The sequence below is a fragment of the Phoca vitulina genome, unplaced genomic scaffold, assembly GCF_004348235.1.
Source record: "Phoca vitulina isolate PV1807 unplaced genomic scaffold, GSC_HSeal_1.0 scaffold8, whole genome shotgun sequence".
Taxonomy (NCBI): domain Eukaryota; kingdom Metazoa; phylum Chordata; class Mammalia; order Carnivora; family Phocidae; genus Phoca; species Phoca vitulina.
In genome coordinates, this window is record NW_022589711.1 from 53,239,699 (window position 1) to 53,251,719 (window position 12,021).

The following is a 12,021-nucleotide window of genomic DNA, read 5'->3' on the forward strand; positions in this document are numbered from 1 at the left end:
CCAGGATCTAGTCCCGCATTGGGCTCCCGGCTCAGCAGGGAGTCTGCTTCTCCCTCTGACCCTCCCCCCTCTCATGTGCTCTCTCTCTCTCTCTCTCTCATTCTCTCTCTCAAATAAATAAATAAAATCTTTTAAAAAAATAAAATAAAATTTTATTTTATTGAGAGAGAGAGAGAGCGGGGGGGATAATATTACTCAATCCGTAAAAGTGCCCATTACAGGAATTGCTATAATGTGCAGTGAGAAAAAAATAAAATAGAATTATGATAGTTAAGAGCAAGGATGCTGGAGCCAGAGGTTCAAATCCAGAGTCTGCTACTTGCTAATTGTGTAATCATCGGTCATGTTTCTTAACTTCAGTGCTTCATTCATCATCCACTGAAACAGAGTGGGGGGGAGGGGCAGAAGGAAAGGGAGAAGCAGGCTCCCTGCTGAACAGGGAGCCTGAGGTGGTGCTCCTGCGACTAAACCACCCAGACGCCTCCCCCCCCCACCCAAGGAGTAGATCTTAAATAAAAAGATACGCTTAAATCAGATCTTAAGGATTTGGAAAATTTTCCATCGGTTTATGATTTCAGGTAAGCTTTATCTTGTGACTTATGTTCAATTATCAATAGCTTTTCACGGTTTAACTTTAGGGATCCCCTTACACCATATACACTCCCACTCCCACTAAGCTAAAGTAGCTAATGATTTCTGAAATGTCTCTGTGCTAAAATCCATCAAAGACTTTTAAAAAATATGTTTAGCTCTCAAAAAATCTGTTTAATAAATGTAGCTTTTATTTTCAGTTATTTTTAGCAGGCAAGACACAGCAGCATATACGTTCAGAGAATCTTCTACACATAACAATATGGGCTGCTATTTGTGATTTAGGCAGTGAATTTGGAGTTTTCACGCATTAGTGGTCAGCTTTTTAATAAGCTTCTCAGATACATAATTCTTCCTTAATTTACCATAGGAGCTGAGAATTTAGAGACCATGATAATATAGCCCCAGGTGTTTCAGGCTCAGAGAGTAGAACAGACCGCCGGTATATTTGGACCCAAAGCCTACACCCTTTTGTTTCATGTCATGTTTGCTCAATTGCCCACTTTGTGTCATTTTTAGAGTCAAGAAATCGTGTCTTCCAGAGGTTCACATATCCAATTTATGAGTTTCCAAAAACAAAACAACTCAATTCTCCTTTTTCTTCCCCTGGCTCTCATCAAAAAAATGATTAGGATTTTCTTTGCCATCAACAAGATCATCAATTCTCATAACCTAAACGGGTTTTTATCTGTTTCCCCCATCATCTCAGGGTCATATTGCCAGGGTATCCCCACCCCTTGTGCCACCCGCATTTAGTCACTCATTGAAATGCGTCATGTCGTGTAACCCCGTGTAAGACCCATGAGTCCTGCAGGCAGTGATCCTCAAAGCTGGTATTATTCACTTAAAAATGCTTGTGAACAAGCAGTGTGAACAGGAGAAAGGGTATCGATCAAGTCTGGTGTCTTCCTCCTCTTCCTCTTCTATTCCTTCCTTAATGTCAGACACAGAACACTTCAGGAGCATTTGCCGTGTCAGCCATTGCTAAGTTTTTTGGATGCTGAGTACAATCCAGTGCAAAATGAATGAAGGTCAAACTGGTTTAGAAAGAGGACTATGAAAGCCAGATTCTGAAGTTTTCTCAATCCCTACACGATGCCTGGATTAGTTTGCTAGGGCTTCCAGAACCACAGATGAGATGGGTTAAACAACATTTTCTCACATTTCCGGAGGCTGGAAGTCTAAGACCAAGGTGTCAGTGGGGTTATCAGTTTCTCCTGAGGCCTTTCTCCTTGAGGCAAATGGACACCTTCTGGCTGTGTTCTTACATGGCCTTTTTTCTGGGTACATCATCTTCCCTGGGTCTCTTTCTCTTCTTACAAGCACCAGTCTTACTAGATTAGGGCATCACCCTTATGATCTCTTAACCTTGATTCTCTCTTTAGAGCCCCTATCTCCAAATACAGTCACATTCAGGGTTGGAGATTCAACCTACAGATCCTGAGATAATATTACTCAATCCGTAAAAGTGCCCATTACAGGAATTGCTATAATGTGCAGTGAGAAAAAATAAAATAGAATTATGATAGTTAAGAGCAAGGATGCTGGAGCCAGAGGTTCAAATCCAGAGTCTGCTACTTGCTAATTGTGTAATCATCGGTCATGTTTCTTAACTTCAGTGCTTCATTCATCATCCACTGAAACAGGGACAATAAGAGCACCGGCCCCCTAGGTTATTGCCAGTTGAAATAAGAGTTGGCTATTAGTAGTAGATGGATGGTTTTAAAAATGATATTACTCTTTTTTCTCCTGTGGATTATAACATCATAGGAATCGTGAGAATAAAATGCAAGAGAAAAGATGGGGGGCGAACCAAATACTTTGAGAAGTATTTTTCTTAATTGTAATAACTTATTCTATATAATCGTAGTTGTGAAGATAGGACCAACACAGACACAGAGACTTTAGGTTCTTAAATTTGTAGCTTAATTAATTCTTTACTGAACACCTATGACAGGTTAGGAATAGTTCCAGGCACTTTGGAGACAACATTGAACAAAATGGATAGGAACGGCTCTTCCCCCGAAACTTTCATTCTAGAATGGATACAGATCATCTTCACATTTCACACCCACTTCAGGAGTTGAGGAAAATTAGATCAATCAAATAGTAGGAAAAAAGCCAATCAATTCACAACGTCATTCAGTAATTTGGTATTGATCACGTGGCCAGGAAATACACAGGAACAGTATTAAGTCTGGGGGCTGCTGCATCTGCACCCCAAGTGCTGCTCTGATCCCTGAGACCCTGCTTTAGGCTTTCTCCGACCCGAACGCCCTGGCGGGCAGGACCGACTAGTCCGCCCCGCCCTGCCCGGGGAGCCGGGTTCGCCCCGTCGGGCCGGCCGCGCGGTCCCCTCCCACCCCAACTCCCCGCAGACCGCGGGCAGAGAGCAGGCAGCGAGCGGGCGCCGCGCGGGTTTCGAAGCCGCGCAGCGCACCGGGACGCTGAGCGCCGCGGCAGGTCTCAAGGTCCCCGCGCGGCGGTCGCCGTGAGTGCCAGTGACTTTGGCTTCAGGTCTCCTGACCCACGTCACCAGTTTGACAGCCTCGCACCAAATCAGAAGGCGGCGCTCGCCGGGAGTCCCCGGCGTCACTGGGAGCTCCCGCAGATTAGAACTCGCCTCTCCTAGCTCCTCCCCTCAGTCCCATTTAAAGCTCCCACTGGCTTTCCGAAAAATTGAGGGCTCAGTTTCTGCAGCGCCTTCTTCCACTGCAAGATGGTAAGTGAGGAGCCGGCGTTTAGGTAATGCGCTGGGGAAACCTGGGGGCTCTGAGAGCTAGTAAGCTTTGCATTTATAATTTCTTCCGCCTTGGATGCAAGATTTCTCTACTACCTGCCCATTAAAAGGGCCTTCTCTGCTGCCCCAGCTGCTTTTGCTTCTCCCCTATCTTCTCTCTCTCTCTCTCTCTCTCCCCCTCCCCCTCTCCCTCCCTCCCCCCCCCCATTCCCCATCTCTCATCCTTTCACCCGCTGTGTTATTTCTACTCTCTGTACTTTCTCTCAACTTTCTTTCCCTCTATACTTGCACTCACTTTTCTTTCCACCTGTTTTCTCTAGATTATGTGCATATTTGCAAACACTTGGATTTGAGTTAGTCTAAGGGTATTTGAGATTTGTTTTCTTCTCAGGTGTCAATTGCATAATAGTTCAGATTTGATTTCAATAATAACCTCAGGGAAAGAGCCTATGAACATGCTTTTAGAATAAAAGAAAATAGTCCTTGATAAACTTTGGGCTGAATTTCTTTGGTCTGCACTGCCCAAGCTGGACTTGCTTCAAGACTGGATTTTTTTCAAAACTTACTGGGAATATTAACAAATTGTGACTTAATTAACTTTTCTCTGTGTCTCTCTCTTATTATTATTTATTTTCTCTCTGTTTATATTATGCCCAAGAAAGTCCTCAAGTCAACAAAGGACTTGTAGTGGTCAAAAAGAGTTTGTCCAAAGCTGGGCTCTGCTGAAATGAATGGCTTTTTACCTGATTAAACATTGACAAATAATTAAGAATGGGCTGTTGTACAAATTAACCCAGGAAGGCTGCATACCTGCCCCTGCTTGGACATTTGGAAAGAGTGTGTGTTTGAAGTTTAAGGAGTCGGGGGCAGGAGGGTGTTCACTGGCTCAGAACACAGTGGAGAATACATGCCAGGCAGTTAGTAGTGGCAAGATAACTTTGGAAGGGCATAGAGACCTAGTGCTGGAGAGACCTAGAGCCTGCTATCTCGGCTGACTAACATATTTCAGCTTTGATGATATGTTTACTTGGAGTGACTATATGTGACTGTGCTTGGGGTTAGGAGCAAAATGTATTTAGTTATCTCTGGAATATATCTATATGTCTATACATCCATATCAAACCATTTGGACCACTGTAGGATCCAGCAGCATTTAAAGCCAGAGGAAGGAGGAAGGAAGGAATGGGGCAAGTTTATAATTGAGAAACTAAGAAGCTAAAATAAGGAGATTTCCTTATATGTCATGTTCAGTCCATTTCAGCCTTAGCATTCTGGGCTCTTTGTCTTTCAAGGTTATTAGAAATATAATTAAGGTATTTGCTAGAAAGAGCTAAATAGTTCTTACATCTTTCAATCAGTAAGTAGAATTCCTTTTACTTAGATCCTGGATAGCCTGTTAGATGACTCAGTCATGGCAACAGAAAATACTCTTGGATATTTACAAATTTGGTCCATCCAATACTAGCCTGTTCTTTGCTGGGAGGTCCTAGGGAAGGTACTGGGTAAACCAAGATGCTGATTCCCTTTTAGTAATTATGTATTTTGACCACTTGAATTAATCTGGAATCTATGCTTAACACCTGTACTGTTTTTGATTCATTGCATGTAATTTGTGCCCCTTTCTCCCATCCTTATTCCGCTCCAAATCCCAATCACCCCATCTCCTGGGACCCTCCCCACCCCCGCCCCAATCCCTCATACTGACTTTCACAGAACACTGTTCTGCCTTGCCAAGACCAGTACTTTGTAGGAGGCCAGAGCTATAATTGCCCGTATTCCACTACAACGTCAGAATCTAGTGTTGACGTTTCCACGGAGACTTGGGTCTCTTTCTGGGCTGCTGGTCTCCTGGACAACAAAGAGCCCCAACAAGCACCACAGGCACAGGGTAAGTTCTGCTCTTCTGCTTTCCTGGTAGGTCTGAAGCCCTTTTCCAGCATCCATAGTTGCAAAGCATCATGGCCTAGAACCCTGTAGAAGAAGAGATTCTATGGGAAGTTGAAGAAAGCCCAAAGACTCCTGCATTTTACAACCTAAATAACCTGCTTTTCTATACTTGCCAGATAGTGAAAATGGGAATCACCCCCTTGTCCACTGGACAATATGTATTTCTCCCCACACTTAACAGTTCCTGGAGACTTCCAACCCACTGAAGGATTTTGGGTTGGGTCAAAGTTTTATAAACAATACTATGAGATGCTTTTGGAGTCAAGATACCAGTTGGAGCATTTCTTTTGGAATTCAGGAAAGTTTCCCTGGGTATAAGAGAGAAGCAAGGAAAACCACTAACTTACTCTTTTATTTCCTAAGGAAGTCCCATGAACAATGTCCTATAAGTAGAAAAAAAATTATTCCTTTTTGCCCAAAGAAGACTTCAACTTTGGAGGGAGAGATAACCCTGTGATGGAAAATTATGTATTAATTATCACCTGAGGCTGAGTAAATAGTATTTATAAATATTAAAGGAATTTATATATTAACACTCTGGTTTCTAGAAAAACTGGTAGGCACTTCAGAATTAAGTATCTATCTGTATTCCTGGTTCTACCACATTATTTTGTGTATGTGTGAATTTGAGGAAAAACAAACAAAAAGCCCCAAAATATTGAAACACACTTATATGTCCGGAAGGGAGTTGTTCAATTTCAGCTTTCTACCACAAACAACAGAGAAGACAGAATGCCCAGGAATATGAAACCAAACTGCATAAAATTTGATTTCTGTCTCCTTACTCATCATTCTAATTTAGTCAAAAATATTTCAGTAATATGTCAGTTTCAGTAGAGATGGGCAAGAGGCAGACTGTACTAGATGAGGAAAATAAAATAAAAGTAAACCAATATAGCATGCCCATGCATAGTTTTTATTCATAGTTATAGTTTGCTATCAAATATGGAAGAAAAAAACTCTACAAAAGCATGAAAGACATACAAATGATGACATTTGAAATACATGAGTTCAGGGTACAGTTTTGAGATTTTCATCAAGGTCTTCAGAGAAGCAAGGTCCAAATTATTTTAAAGTAGGAAGTGCTACCACTTATAATTCTGAATACACTCCATCAGTTTTAACTGGCAAGCAAACAGGCAGAGATTTTCATCTGGGGAAAAAACGGTAGCATCAAGAATAGCATTTGATTCTAGAGCTAAACACTACAAGCACTAAACCTTAGAAAATAAGATAGAAACTTGCAAAACATAGTGGAATTGCAATGTTATGCCGAGTGGGGGAAGGATCAATAAATATTTGAGTGAATTCATAGTGCAGATAGGATGGTTTTTGTAAACTTAGCCAGTGGGAATTTATATGTAAGGAAGAAATGTGACCTCTTAGCTCCTAAATATTCACCCCTTCAGCCATTTTGGCATAAAGTCTGTAAGTATTTGTCTTTCGTAGCATGCTTATCCCTTCTGAAAGGCTTTAAATATGTTGTTTCTTGTGTAGAGGCAATAGCTATTTTTAGAAAGGTAATTGAATCTATTAAACTGTCTGAAATCCTTCAGTGAGCCCTGTATTACACAAAAACTGCAAGTGTATTTTCTCAATTATCCATTTGGTATTTTCACAAAGAATCACCCAGTGACTCCGGTTTCCCTATTCCTAACTCATGTTCGTGGGAAGAGGCTCAGCTTTCCTCCCAGCTCTACAGAAACAAGCAGGTATGTGTAGATCATCAGAACCCTGAGACTGGACTGACGTGCTCTATGTAGTCTATTCTTCTTCTTTTCTTCTTTTTAGTTTTATTTTCTGTTTAATTTCTTTTTTTTTTTTTTTTGAGTTAGTTTCAGGTGTATAACATAGTGATTCAACTTCTCTATACATTATACTCATCGCAAGTGTGGCTACCATCTGTCACCATACAACATGACGACAGTATCGTTAACGGTATCCCCTATGCTACCTTTTATTCCCGTGACTTATTCACTCCATAACTAGAAGGCTGTACCTCCCTCTCCTCCTCACCCGTTTTGCCCATCCTCCTACCTTCTACCCTCTGGCAGCCATCAGTTTGTTCTCTATAGTTATAGGTCCGATTCTGCTTTTTGTTTGCTTATTCATTTGTTTTGTTTATTAGATTCCACATATGAATGAAATCATATGGCATTTGTCATTCTCAGTCTGACTTATTTCAGTTCCCATGCAGTTTATTCTTAACGTCGTCCCTTAATGTCACCTTCCTTCTTTTCCCTTGTTAAATTCATATGTTGACTTTCAGCTTAGAACCAAAGTGGATATATGTCCAGAGGGATGGACGTGAAGATAGGTGATCAGTTTCACAGGGAGAAACAACAACAGAGTCAACAACAATATCCAAAACCCTCTAGGAGGACCTACAGTCAGGCCCTGACTTCATACATTGTAGTTATATGACCTCTTGAATCCTCTTTTACCTTACCTATGACACTGAAAGATTTATGCTGCCTTCCTCAGAGGGCTGTTGGAAAGACCAAATGATATACTGAATGTGATTGTATTTTTAATCCATAAACATAGCTCATCACTTGGAGAAGGGAGGATGATTATAAAGTTTTGCAAAGACTGCTTCATTTTCCATGTTTTATTTGTTGTTGTTCCTGACAGAGTAATTTAATCTAGTGGATATACAAACAGATCAATCTGAAGATGAGGGAAGCCAACCCCTCCCCCTTGTTTTTCTTCTTTTCTTAACGTGCAAGGAAGGAGTCCAGTGAAATCTTTCTAAACACCTTTTTCTATATTTAAACAGTTGCACGCAGCTCATTTTCCTACAGACCTTCCCGATTCCCTTGTGGTTACAATCTTAAAAGTCATATAATCTCTTCAAATACTTTGCAGTGAATAAAAATTTCAGAGCACAAAAATGAACAATGGGGTGGTAGGTGGGTGTAGATTGAATTTAGGCCTTAGAGGACAAGGGCCCCCTGAGGTTTGGTTCATAAATAGAATAATAATCAAGTTTAAGCAGGTTAAGGATCAGTGGCATTATTATAAGGTTACAAAGTCAATATAGTAAAGGAGCCTTCACCATTGTATGCTTTTTTGCAGCTCCAAGATACTCTGGTGCAGAAGGAAGAAGAACTTGCTAGGTTACATGAAGAGAATAATCATCTCAGACAATACCTGAATTCTGCTTTGGTTAAATGTCTTGAGGAAAAGGCCAAGGTATGTAACTATCCCCTTTATAAGAGCAAAGCAGTGATCTGAGAACAGAGACCATTTGGGTAAAACTGCTTGATTAAGTGTAGGAGGTGTATTGAACAGCATGGCTTCAAAGGCATTCATAGGCTAGATGGATTTTTCTGAAAGAAATATGGCACTTCCTCAAGAATTTTTATGTATCATTTCTTGGAAGTATCTAGACTGCATATTTTAGCCATTTATTACAAAAAGAGTTGCTTAAGAATCAAAAGACAGTCCAGGGAATTGCTAAGACAGCAGAGGTTAATCAAAAGACAGAGTTAAATGGATGGACCACTGGAGTGGGAATCAGATCTGAAAGACACTCTGTTCTTTTAATTATCTGCTTGACTTTTGGTAAATCTCTCTGTCACTTAGCTTCACTTACCTTCATCTGTAAATGCAGGGGCTAAAAGATCCTTTAAGAATCTCTCCAGCTCTAAAATGTTATGAAAAGGACTGGAGCCCAGATCTCTTCCCTGACAATTATATATTGCCAATTACATTATCTTTTAGTGAACGTTTTTTCTTATACTTTTAAAATGGACTATTTCTAACTCAAGGACAAATAGCTTGTCCACAATCTCTTTCTATTCTTCTTCCTTTCTTTTGGGTTTTGTATTTTTGTTTTCTTTTTGCCATTCTGTTATCATTATTGCTTCTGTCATCAATCTTTACCTTGCCGCTAGACAAGCTGCATTATTTGATATTATTTAATTTAAATTGATGATGCATCTTACCATTTTCACTGGAACTAACAGTTCAGAGAAAAAAAGGGTACCATATCTGATTCCTTTACAATTCAGTTACAATCCAGTCAGCTTTGTTAAGAAAAGGAGCACATTTCACAGTTATTAGCTTGGGCTCCTAACTCCAGCCACCATTTTATAAAAAAGGACATGTATTAAATTAGTAAATGATATTGATTAGGCAGGTTTTTTTCTCTTTTCCCCAATTGTTCAAGATGTGGAATAATACATATCACATGAGAGTGCTATGAAAGTTAACAAAATAAGAAGAAGCAGTGTCATTGTTTCAATCAGTTGCTCTGTCTAGATTCAGATGACTTAGATTTAATCTAGGCTGCATGATCCTCAATAAGTCACATAGTGCCACTATATATGCCTGAGGCATATCCACTAAAGTGGATTTAATAAAATGAGATTACTATGCATGTAGTCAGTGTTCAATACATGATAGTTGCTATTATTGTCATTATTATAAAAATAATTAGTTCCCTGAATTGAAAATTTAAAGACATTATTTCTTTCAATGTTTTTAAATGATTCGTAAATAACATGAATTGTGGTTTCCAGGTAGTTACTTGTCATTATAGATTTTAATTTAGAAATAGAAACCAATCCAATTACTTTTACATATGTGTGTGTGTGTGTGTGTGTGTGTGTGTGTGTGTGTGAGAGAGAGAGAGAATAGAATTTTAATCACATTTTCTAAGGAATTAAGGTGACTAATAAATATATGAAGGAGTTTTAATTAGACAACAGTAAAGAAAATGATCTTGGTTGACTATCTGACTGTATATTTTCAAATACTACTTCCTTAGAAATTGCTGTCATCAGATGAGTTTTCCAAAGCATGTGGACAATTCAGAAAGGGAAAGAGGAAACCCAAAGAGCAAAGATATTTTCCTCCTGAGATCCCCCATCACAAAAATGCCAAGAGAAACCTCTCTCGTGAATTTGCTAACTGTGAAGAACAGCCTGGGCCCCCTGTGGACCCCTGGGTTCTTCAAACACTTGGGTTAAAAGACCTCAACACCATCGATGACACTTCATCAGCTAACTACAGTGCCCACTCCTCTCATCCCAGAAGAATTGCCAGCACATTTCCCCCATTTCTGGATGATGCAGTTGATTATGAAAATGTCCCCAGGGAGGATCTGCCAATTGACTATGGAGATGACCGAGCAACCCGGTCACATAGCACTGCCAGGCACAGGGAAGATTTTCACTTCCTTTCTCAACTTTCAAATCCGCCAGGAGGGCTGCAAACTCCTCCTTACTATACTTCTGATGTGTCACCCAATAAAACAGAGATGGCCTTTTCCACATCCCTAAGCCCTCACTGTAATGTGAAAACTCATTCTTTCCACCAGGGACAAGCCTTTGTTTGTCGAGATGAGGAGGGAGGCTGGAAGTTTACCTGGGTCCCTAAGCAGTCTTAGTGACCCCCTTCTATCACAAAAGGCTGCCATAAACTCTGTTTACAACGAACCTCTCTTGCACTTGAACCTGACTTTTTGGAACATGGAAGCTTTTGCCCCGACTGTCTCCTACCACTTTAAATGTCACTCTCAATTACCCACTTAAACCTGCAGAGAACAGCTTCCAAGAATCCATAATGAAACATGCCTACTCTTCTTTCACCTAAATTTTACTTGTTTACACACCAACACCTGCTGTTGACTTCCTCCCTTCACCCTGTACCTGAAAAGGTATTTTCTGATTGCCTGAATATTCCTTTGAGGCCTACATCTACGGTTCTAATTATAGCAAGTCTTAACAGCTTTTCTCCTTTCATCAAGCAGTTTAAATGTTCACAGCCTCCACCCTCGCACTTTTATCCTGCCCTGCTCCTCTTCATTTCTGAAAACTGCCTTTAGAGTGAACACTATTATTGCTCCAGGTGCCTGTTATTGAGTGTTCAGATTGTGGGGGTGAGGTAGAAGCAAGGGTCTCTGGCCATCATCATTCCCAAAGACATAGTATATAGATGTGAGCAGGTAAGTGTCCTGTGGTGGAGTTGACAAAGAGCCTCTTCAAAGAGCTGTAACTCTACTGAATAAGAAATACTACTGATAAATTAAAAGATGAAAGAGAATTAAGAGGACTTCAAAAGGCACCACGGTATATCAGCTTCTGCAGGCACTCGGCATTGCCTCTTTAGCCAACATGACTCAAACTAGAACATGTTGAGGGACGTTTGGTAACAACAAGTCACCATCCGAATTGCCCAGATGCTGTCAAGCTTCTGGTACCGCAAGTGTAGTCTAGCCCGGCTCTGCCATTGTCTCCCTCATTCATTCACTTATTCATCTCATCATTTTTTTCATTCATTGGCCCATGCAAAATACTTGTACAACACCTACCATGCACCCAGGGCTGTGCTATGGGGTGGGGTGGTGATAAAATAAATGTGAGAAAGCTAGACCTTGTGGCCATCCTCATGAGACTTAGAGCCACTTTTTTGCTGTGACCTTGAGAAACCCACTTCCCAAGTGTGAAGATTCAGTTTTCCTGGCTGCAGAATACAGAAGCTGGATGAGATCATCACTAACATTCTATAAACTGAGGCTGGGTCCGTCAACTTTACTCCAACACTGCCATCCCAGCTCACTCTTCTCTTTAGTTTTGATAGACACTATAGGTATACTGGGTGAGATTGACATACAATTTTTTTAAACGTGAGCCATTTGTAGTTGACACAAGAAACCATTGTCTGATCACAGTATTCTTTTCCTGGCATGAGCCCATGTTGTAGGTTAATTCAGTCTAACTATGTGAGAGTAACTT

General features: G+C 40.6%; 1 protein-coding gene across 1 annotated transcript in view; it reads left to right on the forward strand.

The window, feature by feature from the left end:
* GMNC (geminin coiled-coil domain containing) overlaps positions 1-10,673 on the forward strand; it is a 33,297-nt gene extending 22,624 nt beyond the window's left edge. The window contains exons 2-5 of the mRNA XM_032406264.1: positions 5,045-5,219; positions 6,902-6,990; positions 8,357-8,473; positions 10,053-10,673. Of these exons, the coding sequence (XP_032262155.1) occupies positions 5,045-5,219; positions 6,902-6,990; positions 8,357-8,473; positions 10,053-10,673 (1,002 nt within the window). The remainder of the gene's footprint in view (positions 1-5,044; positions 5,220-6,901; positions 6,991-8,356; positions 8,474-10,052) is intronic.
* The last annotated feature ends 1,348 nt before the right edge of the window (positions 10,674-12,021 follow it).